The sequence below is a fragment of the Fusarium venenatum genome (genome assembly GCF_020744135.1).
Source record: "Fusarium venenatum strain MPI-CAGE-CH-0201 chromosome Unknown EDB82scaffold_4, whole genome shotgun sequence".
In the NCBI taxonomy this organism is placed as follows: Eukaryota; Fungi; Ascomycota; class Sordariomycetes; order Hypocreales; family Nectriaceae; genus Fusarium; species Fusarium venenatum.
The window spans coordinates 7,883,718-7,897,885 of NW_027072132.1; the positions used below are offsets into that span (position 1 = coordinate 7,883,718).

The 14,168-nt window shown below is 46.1% G+C and overlaps 5 protein-coding genes across 5 annotated transcripts; 3 read left to right on the forward strand and 2 right to left on the reverse strand.

Annotated features, from left to right (window-relative positions):
* Nucleotides 1–7: 7 nt before the first annotated feature.
* On the reverse strand, nt 8–604 carry EDB82DRAFT_563322 (uncharacterized protein; the record flags this gene model as incomplete). The annotated part of the gene is made up of 1 exon (XM_025726031.2): nt 8–604. The coding sequence occupies exon 1, from the start codon at nt 563–565 to the stop codon at nt 8–10; it is 558 nt and encodes a 185-aa protein (XP_025594571.1). The 5' UTR covers nt 566–604.
* A 143-nt stretch (nt 605–747) lies between these two features.
* Nucleotides 748–1,940, forward strand: EDB82DRAFT_357839 (uncharacterized protein). Its single transcript, XM_025726032.2, has 2 exons — nt 748–1,096; nt 1,155–1,940. The coding sequence occupies exons 1-2, from the start codon at nt 792–794 to the stop codon at nt 1,888–1,890; spliced, it is 1,041 nt and encodes a 346-aa protein (XP_025594572.1). The 5' UTR covers nt 748–791; the 3' UTR covers nt 1,891–1,940.
* A 1,200-nt stretch (nt 1,941–3,140) lies between these two features.
* EDB82DRAFT_481782 (uncharacterized protein) lies at nt 3,141–3,607 on the reverse strand (the record flags this gene model as incomplete). The annotated part of the gene is made up of 2 exons (XM_025726034.1): nt 3,141–3,442; nt 3,493–3,607. 2 exons carry the CDS (start codon nt 3,605–3,607, stop codon nt 3,141–3,143), a joined length of 417 nt encoding a protein of 138 aa, XP_025594573.1.
* An 846-nt stretch (nt 3,608–4,453) lies between these two features.
* On the forward strand, nt 4,454–7,205 carry EDB82DRAFT_580917 (uncharacterized protein). The gene is made up of 4 exons (XM_025726035.2): nt 4,454–4,932; nt 4,982–5,006; nt 5,057–5,611; nt 5,659–7,205. The coding sequence occupies exons 1-4, from the start codon at nt 4,749–4,751 to the stop codon at nt 6,782–6,784; spliced, it is 1,890 nt and encodes a 629-aa protein (XP_025594574.1). The 5' UTR covers nt 4,454–4,748; the 3' UTR covers nt 6,785–7,205.
* A 2,318-nt stretch (nt 7,206–9,523) lies between these two features.
* On the forward strand, nt 9,524–11,044 carry EDB82DRAFT_563324 (uncharacterized protein; the record flags this gene model as incomplete). The annotated part of the gene is made up of 2 exons (XM_065609781.1): nt 9,524–9,587; nt 9,660–11,044. 2 exons carry the CDS (start codon nt 9,524–9,526, stop codon nt 11,042–11,044), a joined length of 1,449 nt encoding a protein of 482 aa, XP_065463654.1.
* Nucleotides 11,045–14,168: the final 3,124 nt, after the last annotated feature.

The following is a 14,168-nucleotide window of genomic DNA, read 5'->3' on the forward strand; positions in this document are numbered from 1 at the left end:
TCAAGGGTCACTCTTGTCTAACGGAGACTCCGGAAGAGATATGAATCCGTCTTCCGAGGGGTAGGATAATAAGTGGTATACACCAATTGGAATAGAACAGTAGAGTTACTTCCCAATAAATTCCTCTAGAATCAACAGAACGAAGTATCCCTGCTATATTTAAATGTTGGGCTATAGGTAGTGCATCGCCCTTGAGCATACGCTCGCGAAGGTTGCCATGGGGATCTCTCTCAAGTTTCAATGCCCAGGCTTCTCTCTCGCTTTTGGGCGAGGGTTCTGATCCTCCGCCTTCAGCAGCGGGAAGATACGCAACCCCATATGATTTGAGAATGTGTTTATGCGAACCCAAAACATCATATATGGCAGCTTCACGTTTGAACGTCTCAGTCGTGTCCTCGGCAAGGGCAGCATGGTCGTTCATTTCCCCATCTAGCCAGAAGCCGATAGCTTTAATAGCAATTTGAGGTTCAGACTTGTCAGCATAAATGATACTGAGGGCTGTCTGGCCTAAGGGCTCGAGTCTTGCATTGATGGCTGGGTCAGCATCTCGATCACTCATTCGCATGGTGGCTGGCTTAAAGTCGGCGGGACTTTATAACAGAACTGTACGTTAACTCTGAAAGGCATCAATGTGGACATCATTGGGCTGTACTCCACAGAAAACCAGAACGGTCCGGATAAATATTCGGGGCGCCTTCTATACGACTTAAAATGGCTCTAACTAGAACACGAAAACAGAAACCCACACCTCTCACCATTAATTCCTTTTTGCACCGTTTTTTTTTTTTGCCATGGCTCGAACCGTCTTGGGTAAGCCAGGGCTAGGAACCTATTATCGGACCGCAACAGGTCCTCGAACTATCCCATTGACCGACCCAAATGGTATTCGCCTTCCGAGAGAAATCTCTATTGGGCGTGTGAACGTTTTCTCCAGGGACGCAAACTCTGTCATCTTCCATCCTAGTTGCCGGTTTTGGGTTGATGATGAAGTTGACGAACCGGATGCCCCGTGGCGGCAAGATTACGAAGCTTTCCAATGCTTTAAGACTTCGTATGCTTATGACCTGATCGGTGAAGAGCATCCAAGAATAGTCCCGTAGGTTTTTTAAGATCAATCAGTCATCTATGGATCTCTTTACTGATGCGAAGTGCAGGCGACTGGATCAAGACGCTTGGACGGGTCTTCCCATACTTAGAAAATCAACATATGGGTCCCTCTGGAATTTCTTCGAGGAATACACATCCAAACTTTACACTGTCAGAGCCGAGGCCACAGCCCCTAACGATCGCATTAAGCCAGAGTTCCTGCCTCTTGTCTACCAGTGGAGTTTGCAGCTGCTGTCAGCCCTTATATTGATACACTCTCATAATATAGCTTATGGAGCCTTCTTTGAGGAGAGCTGCTGGATATCAGCAGAGTCCCTAGATATATCGCTGGCAGGCTTTATAGCTTCAGACTTCCGTGATCCAGAAAAAGGCTGGCAATTTCGCGGTGATTTTATTACCAGCTATGAGTTCTCACCAGAGTCACTCCCACTATCGCGGATAATACGGAACCCAACACTTAGGACTGATATATTTATGTTTAGTAACTTGATATACCGCATTATGATATCTTGTAATCCTGGCGAAGGAAGGGGTTATACTCTAGGAGAAACGGCACGCTTAATAAGAGATGAAGACTGGATGCCTGATCTTGAGGATGAGTTTATGGGGAAAATTCTCCATAAATGTTGGCGATTCGAGTATAATACTGTGCAAGAGTTACAAAACGAGGTTCAAGCTCATGTTGAGTCTTGTGGATGGATAGTCAATGGGGATAAACTTAAGGAGTTAGATATAGACCATATTAAAACACTCCTTCAAGGTAGTCTCACTAATAGTGAGTAGTAAGTAGATATCTACTTCACGGTCCACTTCTATATTTATATAAACCGCGGAAGACTATAGCAATAATAAATAATTAGTGCTTAGACTAAGGAATAAAGTTCATCCTGACTCAGGTCCAGGGTTCGTGCAGCGACGTCCATTCTGTTTGTTATGCAACAGATTGAAATTCCTAATGCTCGACATGACAACGCGAGACAATAAACTTGTTAGGCAGCAAGATTTCACAGACCAATCACGCCGTAAAACTTCGTTGGGCATCAGTCCTGTAATGTCAGCGTGGAACATCAAGGCTTGGCTGTAAATTCCAACTCGCCTTAGGCTTGGCCAAATATCTCTTTGGAGCCCGCACATCGATTCCCGAATCTCTCATGGGACTCCAGCATTCTTTGATGTGTTTGAGTAGGAATGAAGACCTGCAATGTCTGTATTGCATGAGGTTATATATATACCAACAGCTCTCGTAGCTTTCCAAAGTAATCATTTAGTGTACAGTCTTCCGCATCTTAGCAACGTAAAAAAGTCGACTATTGGTGTGTGGAAAAGAGTGATGCCGAGAGGAAAAGAGTGATGTGGAGAGGAAAACAGATACCCATGAAGAAGTATTGAATGTCATACACGAGAACGATGGGTATAGTTGGTCCGGTTGGATATACGATTTAGCCGAGGATCTAGTACATATGAAGGAGGGCAGTCATGCATCCATAGTCTCCAGGATGTCGATGCGATGATGAAACAAAGCCATGCGTAGAAAGGGCTCCTATAATACCAAATAAGTTCTTACGGTAAATATTCGCATGCTCAAGGGCATCATGTCATGCCTTTGCAGAGACAATGCAGGGCGACCCCCCCCCCCCCCCCCCCCCTAAAGTCTCGGGACCTATACGTACTGCCCATTTAGGACACTGCAGCGATTTTAGGTAAGACGATCTCGGATTGCTGCAAGGCAAAAGCCTCCCAGCATTGTGGAACGGCTCACGGTCTCAGATGTCGTTAGGGAGGGTCTAACGATAACCTTTCGCATCTTGTTATAAATCTAGTAAACGGACCTCATTTCGGTGCTTCTAGATCCAGTTTCTAGCTACCAGATGGGCTTACCACTAAACAACGTTCGCGATCATCCTTTACGATATATCATAGCAGATCTTTACTTCGAGGATTGAGAGTAAGAAAAATAGTGGCAAAACTCTATAAGTAAAGCAGTTAGATGCTGTTGAATATTTTACTTAGAAAGATCTTATAGTCTTTACTATTTAGATATTAGCCCTGTAGCAGAGACACTGGCTACAACCAAATGGCCTCTTCTTTTGCGCATATTTAAATACACAATTTCCTTTCGCGTTAACCTTGCACTGCTTGTTTCCGGGGCATTGCGAGTGATAGCAGTTTTTCTTAGGTCGGCCCCGAGTTAAACACCTAACACGTGGTGCTCGAGAGTCAAGCTCTGCCAACACAGCGGTGCCATCATTGCCTGTCAAACCTGCCTCGTCATCGTCTTCATTCTCCTCCACCTCCTCCTCACGCTGGAACAACTGAGGTGGCTGCGCTTTGGAGCCTGATGATGTTAGTCTGGGTGTGATGTATTTAGCAATGTGGATGTCATACCATTCAACTCAGCGACTTCAACACCAGAGCTCTCGGTAGATGGTGCGCCTGCAAGAGCAGCTTGAGCTGCTCCTGTGAGACTGATCAGGAGGAGGATGTTACGGAGAGGGTGCATATTGGATAGACAGTGAATGAGGCTTGACTGTTTGGTATTGAAACCCACTCGACTTTTGGCGAAACAGCGGCATCTTTTATATGTATGAATATCTCAATGATCTTGCCTCTTTCCTCCTTTATGATATGACCATATAAATCAGCAACTGCAGTCCCCTAGAAAGACAATTGGTCCGGCAACTTAACATTACAGATAGGCTAGGATCATCTCACTGCAGTTCATACATGCAAGACAGTGGAGATAGACAAAGGAAGCATTATGCGATGTTTAAAAATAACGCCCTACTCCTTGTCGTCAACATATAGCTGTAGCCGGATGATAGTAGACTGGAAGTTTGTATACTGTGCTATTGCATTCTACGTGATATTTGAGAAACCCGATTGAGTCTCTCTAAGTCCAGTAAAAAGCTAACAAGGCAAAACAGTTGATAGACATAATGTGGTTTAGCAGAATAGCCTTAAAGCTGAAGAATGCAGGTCATGCCATTTGCTCTCTATTTACTACTGGGATCTTTAATCCTATGAGTTGACAACTATGTCCAACAGCATACAGCATGGATGCGGCGTATACGATACCGCCAATAAGCGTTGAGATCAACATTTGTGCCGTAGTTATCCCTGCCCGCTCAGCTGGAATCTTACGCCGAGGCGGAAATTCGGCTTGAATGAGTTAATTCGTCGCTTCTGGTTACTGTATTGTCAACATACTTCCCTGAAATAGACAGTGTGGAATTCGGCGGTTACTGAAAAGGTTCGGCAATTGCTACAAGCGGGCAAGTTTACTGTAAGGATCTCCAGGGTCACAAAGGTCTCCTGCTGTCAGCATTTCGTTATGATACGATGTTATGGAAGATGGCGGTTAAAGGCGTTTGATCCGCTACTCAGCCTCAGTCTATCTGATCGGACGACTAGTATTCTCTATTACGCAGCCTCTGGTTGAGGGCGATGTTCCGGGCCGGGCCGCTAGGCACTTTTGCTGATGCATGGACCCACTGTGATAGTGGTATTACAGTGCCTCCGCGCCGCCCACAAGAAAGGACATGTCAGCAGAGCCAAGGCCGACAATACAGAGTGTGTTTTTCTTCTCATCAAACTACAATCACCCTTACACCAACCCTCCTCACAGCGACGGCTAGATCGAAATGTCCAATGTTGATAAAGATCAGCTTCTCAGGAGACTCTGTCCTGGTGATCTATCCGAGAGTTGGCGCAAACATCTCAAGCGCGTGCAAATTCCAGGATCATGCTTCTGGTTTCTCGACGATCCGAGAACCAAAGACTGGCTGCATAGTCAACATCCGCCCCTGCTATGGCTTCATGGGCCATGTGAGTTTGATGTGAGACTGAATGTTCACTCCAGCTAATATCTTTTTAGCTGCGACCGGTAAAACGTTCCTTTGGTCAGTTGATCCTCAAGATGCCGAGACCTACTTGCTAATCACAAGTGCAGCTCCCGCCTCGCCGAGCACGTGCAGCAAACCCAGGGAACCAAAGTCAACGCGGTTGCTTGCGTTGAATTCCAACAGAACCATAAGCAGTATAATCTCGCGGACTTTGGTCATGCTTTAACATCTGTTCTTAGACAGCTTGTATCACAGCTGCCCAACACATCAGGTGTTCTGGACCAGCTAGTGCAGATGGTTGACATCCCGTATCCTGACGACGATGAGTTCTACCAACTTCTACGCCTTGTCGCGTCGGAGTTTGGTAATGTATTTCTCATCTTCGATGGCGCCAACAGCGTCACCGCGTCGGCTTTGGAGGATTTAATGCTTGCCATGACTCCGAGTGGTTCCGACTCAGTCTTCTGGGTTCTATTCGCAAGCCGAAATGCGCCCCCTGTTGGTTTCGCAGCGTCGCATCAAGTTCTCGACGTCCCTTCGAGAGCACATGGAACAGACGTGGACATGTACATCTTTCAGACAATCCGGGACATTTCAGCTAAAGACTTGTCCTCACGCCGTGGGGAACTGAGTCAGGATCTGACCCAAGTCTCTGATGGCCTGTAGGTACCTTACTTGATATATACACGGAGATGCTAACTCTCAACAGCTTTCTTCCTATCCCGGCTTGGCCTGTCGAAATATCTACACCAGAGCTCCTGGCCAGTCTTGGTCAGCTGTTGAGTGCGTCCAGAGGCTTGTCTGCCTCAGACAAGACAGATGTATTCTGCAAAGGGGTTGCAACCCAGATATTCACTTCGCAGTGGACGGACATAATTTTATGCATCCTATACCACGTGATTAAAGCCTCTGAAGCTGGCTATATCTTCGCGATGCCCATGGCACTCCAAGCTTTAGAAGCATGGCAGATCAGGAATGATGATAACGATTTCACTGCTGCAGAGGTGGTTCGAGGTTGCCGAGGCCTTGTCTACTTTGGTGAAGATGATGAGTCTATACGGATTATATCACCACTTTTCGGCGATTGGTTGAAACGCATAATCTTCAATATCGACTACGAGAAGCGAAGTATTACTGCCTTCATGCGATATCTGTCGTCCGACACCTTCGCCCAAGGTGCCTCCACATCGTCGGCCGCTCTCAAACAACGCCTGCAACAGAACAGATATCTGTGGTATGCCGCCAGGATGCTAAGCCCCGGTTTAGCAACAACCACCCCAGGGACGTTTGTTGACGATTTCATAAGTCTTTCGTCCCGAAGAGGGTCGATTGAGTCCTACCTGCAAGCAGCTGAAGCATGGCCGTACCAGAGCGAATCCAGTTATGACGAATTCGAACAAGATGAAGAGCGATGGAGATGCTTCACTCCTGGGTATAGTCGTCTGCACCTTGCTGCGCATTTAGCAGCTCCAAAACTGCTGATCGACACGCTGGTAGCTCGCGGAGATGATCTAGAGGCGCAGGACCGCGACGGCCGCACGGCCTTGCATCTGGCTGCGGAGATTGAAGGCGAGAATCCCACACTTCAAGCTCTCATTGAGGCTGGCAGCGATGTACTGGCTGAGGACAATTTAGGTAATACGCCTTTATCTGTTGCAGTTGTTAACGGAAGCATTGGTTCTGTGAAGACACTACTGGGTCATGGGGCTGATGCCAGTACCCTTGATGAAGACACTCTTGAGCAATGTGTGCAGGAGAAGCCAGAAATCGCGTCATATCTGAGGGAGCTTGGCATTGACGTACCAGCCGAGGATGAGAGCGATGAAGAGGATTAAGCCCTTATTGTAATTGGGGTTACCCGTTCGACTAATTGCTCAATGTAGAAGGCAATCTAGAGCTAGACACAACATGGAAGCTCTAAGGTTTCTGCTTCTGTTTCAGTGCAATGGCGTTGCTTCTTTACTCCTCAAATTTAGTATCTCCTTTTTGGAATTCAAACATGAGTGACCTGCGATACCGTGACGAGCATATGGACTTCCGTGATATTCTTTTATCTATGAAGTGTCTTCTCCAGTTGCTCAATACGTTCTTACTCTTCCACGTCTTTAGCAAAACAGTCACAGCCTTGGATGCATTGCCATGTGAGTTGTGACATAAGACGTCTCCCAATTTGTCTTCCAATTCCGTTTCAGTCTCAGGACACTGAGCTGCCATTTCCTTGAGTTTTGTCGCGTATCTTGTTAACATTGAGAAGCTTCATTAGGTATAGCGTAAGGCATCTACCTAAGAGCGGGGAAATTGTCAGACTAGATAGCGAATTCAGATATAACACAGTCACAATACAGATTTATTCCACACACGGGTTCAACACCTCCGACCATTGGCATGGACCCCCTCAGCGCGTTGGCCATTGCTGCTGCTGTTGTCCAATTCGCTGAGTTTGGGAGCAAAATCTTAAAGAGAACTTGGGATAAATATCTGATTGTCTACAAAAGTTCAGATGCCGTCTATCACATTGCCTAGGAGAGTTTAGATTTGACTGCGATCACAAACGAACTTTCTGAGTTGGCGAAAGAAGTTCAGGTTAATTCTGATGAGGTTGTGTAACACTCATGTAGCAAAAATTCTCAGAACCCTCGACATTTCAGCTCAGAACTATTGAAACTCCCCGGAACGGCCCATTTCCTCCGCCAATGCAAGATATCATCAAGCCTACTTGTCATTACATGATCAGGTGGCATAATGCGGAATGGAAAATAGATAAGGCGTTCGTATGGGGGGGCTGTGCTAGATAATTTGTGGATTGTGCGGATAATTTTGGTAAATAGCGGTATGTTGGTAGATTTAGTGAGCTCTACTCATGATTAACTCATGGCTGCACCATCGCCGTATCACGACGTAGGTTCGCGCCAATGCAAGCCCAGTAAGCGGTAATGGGTGGCGGAACGTTCTGACCTATTTTACAGCCAGTAGTCCTTGCAGTCTGGGCCTGTCAGCCGGGGTTCGAGAATCGCTTGGCTAGTGCGTCCATGGTGTTGGGCGCGCGGACTGCCAACAAGAGGGATGTAGCGCATCAGGACGTACAAGTAAGTACTCATCTCTGACAGCCGCGCCGCCGCTTACTACATAATGCACATCGATATGGTCAGCGGTTCCTAAAGTTTGCGCCAGCCGGACAAAGACTGGGGATTATTTATCCAACAGCTAAATCAGATACCGGTAGTGAACATGGCAGTCATTCGTGGGCGTGCGCGTTGTATCGGAGGCAGAGTCGTCTTATCCTGTGATAAAAGGTTTGTAAGCTTAGAAAAAGCAATCCTCAGCTGACCAGACGTCGTTGCGGATGTTACACCTGGAGGTTCTGGCCTCGACTGGCTTCCCAGGCTGGCAGGGAGATCTAGAGCGTTGGAAATTTGTATTGGGGGGGAAGGTTTTGATTCCTACACAACCGAGCTCCATGGTTAAATCAAAATTTCCAGTCCAAACGCCCAACTAGATTTCTTCGTGTACAGATTAACTCAGAGAATTGCCCGGTGTCTAGAATATCCAGTGGCGCAAGTGGAGCCTGGCATCAATAACCAGATTAATCTACTAGACGCAGTTTCAATTAGGGAAACACAAAAATTCTCCATGGTTCGTAGCTATACCAGAAGCTCAACCACACATTAATAACGCGGTAGCAGCAGAGGTGCAGTAGGACTGCGATTTTGAGTTTGACCTTTTGAGGACAATAGCACAATTCGAGATGGAATAAGCCTGTCCTTCGGAAAATGCTCTTGAAAGAAAACCTACCTACCTGTACCGGCACATTCTCTCCATCTCGCAGTCTCCCTTGCCCTACAAGAGAATTATCAGGCCCGTCGTCTAGAAATCTTCCAAAGACACTGGCATCTTAGTTGCACCGGTAGTTCTCAACTAATGTTTGGGCCTCGTCAATCCGTTGATCGAACAGCTGAAGATCCAGCCAATCCACAGTCGAGCATTCGACGGGAGCCTAATGCTTTCGAGGCAGTCGAGTCGGTGACACAGACAGCGGCGCAGCCTAAGTACAGTATGTGCCACGCGATAGGTCGTAGAAAGACCTCAAAATCATGCCTTCTGCGGCACGCAGACCGTTTACGGCGAGCAGAAATAGAAACACCGATAGCAACCGCTGACTTTTCAATAACGGCACCGTTATTGCTAACAGCAAAATGACCAGCAGCATTAGAGTCAGCCATTAAACTAACAGATTCAGAGGTTTAAATCTAGGCTTTGCGAAGCAACGCCCTGGCTTAAGCCTCTGATGATCAACTGATTGTGGCATGTCATATGTCCAGCCATCAAACTAACAAACTCGGAACTTTAAATCTAGGCCTTGCCAAGCAGCGCCCTGGTTTAGGCCTCAGCTGAATGAATAGCTATCCAAACTCATCAGTCCAGTTGGCTGAAAGGTCCTGAGGATTAGATTGAGTCATTCACTAGTGCACTTACACCGTCCCGTAAGCTTAAAACCCCAAGACGCCTTCAAAGGTACAACAAGTAGACCCTGGCAGGATAGAAGATACTGAATAACCCGAACTATCAAACGAAACATGCTGTGGGTAACTCTCCCCCTGGTTTGGGACCTAGGTAATGCTCGTGCAGTCACGACTTTATGTAAGCTAAGATCCTTCCTCAATTGTAACAGTTGTTTCGTGGAGATTAGTTACATTATTAACCAAATTGCAGTAATCAGCTTACTATGCGTTTTCGGAATATGGGTTCTCAGCTACTTCAGGTGGAAACACCACGCTGCAAAGGTGAACCGTCAGGCTCTTGTCGGTCTATTTGACCTTTTAGTGGTTTCTAGTGCTGGGGATGCTATGGATACTACTACCGCCGTTTTCAAGACCGGGCACTGGTTGACCCACGTCCGTCTGCTACTTTACTGCGTATTGGTAGTTCTCTTATCCATCCTTGGCATTGCTGCCGGCCCAGTCGCCCGATATATAGTAGACTATGGTTTCGTAATCAGAGATACAGAGGTACCCGGGGCCATGGCAACGATCGATCACACCAATGTACGTTCAGCTCTGGTTAAATGGAACTCAACTATCAACCGTCTGGATGCCGCCGGTTTCCCATATACAGAGATGTTGGATTTCCTCCCAGATAACGGCGTGGACTGGCAATACAAATCTTCCGAGTGGAATTCCAGTTGGAAGATGTCTTGCGAATATACTCCTCTAACCGAATTTCCCGTTAAAGCTGAATGGACCATACCGGCAATGATACTCGATGAGATCCCCGACGTACGTTTAGCCTATCCATCCGACATCCAAGAAACGTTATTTAGATATCGGGAAGTTGCGGGGCTGGCAGGATTTTATGCGAAGCGGACATTATACCAAGACCTTCTTTTGTTTGTCTTGCTCTCGACTGGCTCTAATACTGTTCGTGTCCAAGCAAACAATGAAACAATGCGTATGACATTTTTGGCTTTCCACTTACACAACATCCCTAGGGCCAATGTCAGGGGCAACAACGAACGTTCCTTCGGGATCGGTCCAGCTGAATATTCAGCATACACTCGAGCAGATTGCGATATTCGCCTGGGGCGCGTCCTTGATCCCAACCATATCGCGTACCTGTGGACGGAAGACACAGATTCCATTGTCAGAGCCTTTTCAGATTTCCATCAGGCCAACCTCGTGGAGCAGTCCATAAACAATAAGTCCATATATCATCCGACGGGACAAGACCTTATACGATTCTTCCAGACCTACATGATTACAAAGGATACCCAGTATCAACATGCCGTAGCACGCACAATTAGTGTCAGACAACGGCGCATCAGGGTTGCACTAATAGCGTTGTTGTTACTCATCATTTATGTAATAGTGCTAGTTATGTTACTAGCCTGGGCGTTTATTTTGTATCCTATTCAGAAAGGGATATTCGTTCCGCGCACCAAGGTCGACTGGGTGATGGAGGCGGTTCGAGAAGTTTCAGCTCGGGATGTAAGTGTAGCCAAAGCAGAGGCTTCACGAGAACAGTTGTATGTGGACATGGGCGCCTCGGATTATGGTGATTTTACAAGCTCTATAGGCAGACATGTTGGCCTTCGAGTATAATACTAAACTATTTATATCATTTCAAGATAAAAAAAGGGTTGATATTTACTACCTAATCTAACTTGACATATGTAGTTTATTTATTGTGCTATCTAGTAAATTTACTTATTAGTTAAATACCTTTCTAAGTTCATCTTTTATTGCCAAGTCTTAGAGTCTCTTGGAGCAATACTATGATGAGTCAAACATGGGCCACGCGACCAAATGACATACTTTTCTATTGGGCCGCAAAACAGGACCATGGTAAACCTTTCTTCGACCCTGTCTACGTCTTCCTTAGTGTTACTGAACCGTGGACTACGTGAGTGGCAGAGATTGAGCGGCAGTGCATCACACTAAATGCGTAAAAACTTTCAAAATGAGACTTTAGCTGTATTGAGTTATTGGCTCTGATGACCAGCGACGAGATTGCTTCTACATTCGCGTACGTTGTGCAAGTGGAGCTAACCTATTTAGATATGATTCCGGATATTTGCGCTTGGCAAAGTCATAAGGGGTAACCATGGTTGAGTTAAGCAGCACGCTAGGGCTCATTTAAGGCGATTCTGTGCTAATGGCAATTCAATCGGCGGCTCTTCCCATGGATGAGAATAAGGCCATCGATTTTGATGACGCAGACCTGGAGGCCGAGCTTCGCCCTTCCTTGTTTGATCTGGCCGAGTACCTGTTTGACGATTTCCTTTTACATTGACCATCTTTACTCTTACAGTGGATAACCTACTGATCATCCCGCCCCAGGTTAAGCTGTAGGCCATCTCCACGCTGCAACTTACTTGTAAAGGTACTTAGGTGCAGGGCTGTTACTGGGGCCGTGCGCGGTGGGCCAATAAAAACGACGTTGTCTGCCAAAGGTCATCGACCAACGTGGCGCTGATTGGCTATTCAATCTTGGGCCTACCCTACGTCGAGGTTTTATTCTGTAATTCGCAAACCTCAATCCAAATCAACCCGCAACTAAGACTTGACGTCAAGTCTTAATAAGATAGAACGTTTGGTGATTTTGGAAACCCTAATTTTAGCCTTTGAGCAACTTTTCTGAAATGGTAGACCGGCATACGGTGGTCAAAAGAAACATCAACATGTAGGTTAAGATCACATCCCATTTGGAGTGTCCGTTTTTAGGTCAATGACAAAAGATATTGCGGTTTGTTTCAATCTTCACCACAAGCCAATTTATGCTGAACCCAAATGTCTGCCTGAGCCAAAAGGCATCAACATCAACCATTCAAGTCACCAATCGAGTTCAGCGCGTCTGCTTCATTAAAACATTATCACCACCACGCAGCGCATCAATACTTGCAACTCTACACGTCGCTATAAACCACATTTTTTTACATCGAGTGTCAAACATGACTTTGGTATGATTATCTAGCCTAGAGTGATTCTTATGCTTTCCGGATTATTATTCTCCCATGCTTGCGCCAACACAAATCCGCAGCCAGCCCTGTATGCCACATCGTTATCTCCGCGTATAACCCAAGGAACATTATCAAATTAGTACTCCTGATTATCTTTATACTCTGGCAGATCTAGGCTCTTCTTACACTGTCCTATAGCGATAACCTAATAATTGTAACCATCGTCCTGTAGTATCTTATCTTCAGTATTAACCTATCGTTGAGCGCGATTATATATAGCGTGAAACGGTCTTGGATCTGCGTGCCCGCTCCTTTGTAGGACCTTCTCCTCTTGTAAAAATGGGCGAAAAAAGAAGAAGTCGGGCCAAAGGTGCCAATTCCATATTCGATTCCTGTGCTACACAGAAAAAATGGTGACGAGTCAGACGTGTACCGTGACGCTCCTGCCCAATGGATGTTGCTTCCCAAACAGTGGCTCCGAATAGAAACAGCAACAAAGAAACAGTCGCCGAGCTCGGCGCATTTTACAAAATCTGCGTTTTGTAGGGTGACGCTACCAATATTGATGTAAAGATATCTACTAATGGGTATAAAGAGCATATCAGTAAAGGCTGGGGAGAGCAAAAGTACGAACAGTTGATTTACTGCATGGTCAGTAATCAACCACCAGTTGCACAGTGATTGGCATTGGGACAACATGCAGCACAAATATAGGTCTACTTCTACTGGATTAACCGAACACATTCATGTTCCTTCAGAGTGTTTGAGGCGAGGCTTCAGATAGCTGTTCATTGAACTGCATCTTGTTCTACGATTTGGTAACATCTTGACTGAAAAGCTAAGCAATACGCCAACAAGCATAGACAAATAAGTCTCATTTAACAAAAAAGCCTCCAGGAGAATAGGCCAGATTAGATCAGGGCGTCAGGTATTGTGATGAGTGGACAAAGAAAGAATACAATACCTACATATGCTACAGCACCTCGGCCTCCGCTAAAATGACGTGGGACACGGCCAATTAAAACGCTTGGTGGTCAGGTCTGCGAAAAGAGGGGCGAGAGTATCGTGATTCGTAGGTTTCCCGCTTTCTCACTTGTCTCGACCTTCTCTACACCTAAAAAAATAACCGCGATTGGCCTTTGCTTGGTGTTGGCGCTGATTCCCAGAGGACAACCTCCGCCGTCTCAAAACTACCCACGTAGATCAACTCAGATTGTGAGACAAAATGCAGTGTGAATATAGCAGAGTTATCTTTTAGTAATCATTTATTGATCTAAGGTAACCTCCTGACTAAATCGAGATCTAATACTGAGAATAATTATGCTTTAATAAGTGCTTGTCCCCTCAATCTCCTCCGACCGATCACACCTCTCTCTTTATTCCTCTCCTTCGGAAGCTGAACATCTTATATTAGAACCTCTACCCAGCTCGGTCCTGAAGGCATCGTCAAGACACGTTGAGGCAAATTAGTATCCTCATCATAATAGGTATTACTTTCTACTGGACCATTGCGGACTCCTTTGTGGCTGTTCCGTGTTTACGCTAACTCCCTCCATAGACATCCACCCAGTCTTCGATCTAGCTCAGAGCGCCGATCCACCGATAGATCTTGAATGTCAACCGCTCGCGACTAAGGTTGTTAACGCCATGCTTTATCCTGTCTGGGAAAAGTATTGGGCCACTGACCAGCCCAAATTCCCAGCCTTATATGAAGCCTGTGACAAGAACGTCCAGCATGAATGCAATAACGTCGATTTCGTTTCCAA

Coding starts and splice junctions, on each gene's coding strand:
- EDB82DRAFT_357839 (XM_025726032.2), top strand. CDS start 792: ATGGCTCGAACCGTCTTGGGTAAGCCAGGGCTAGGAACCTATTATCGG. Junction 1,097..1,154: donor GAGCATCCAAGAATAGTCCC/GTAGGTTTTTTA, acceptor TGCGAAGTGCAG/GCGACTGGATCAAGACGCTT.
- EDB82DRAFT_580917 (XM_025726035.2), top strand. CDS start 4,749: ATGTCCAATGTTGATAAAGATCAGCTTCTCAGGAGACTCTGTCCTGGT. Junction 4,933..4,981: donor GCTATGGCTTCATGGGCCAT/GTGAGTTTGATG, acceptor ATATCTTTTTAG/CTGCGACCGGTAAAACGTTC. Junction 5,612..5,658: donor ACCCAAGTCTCTGATGGCCT/GTAGGTACCTTA, acceptor AACTCTCAACAG/CTTTCTTCCTATCCCGGCTT.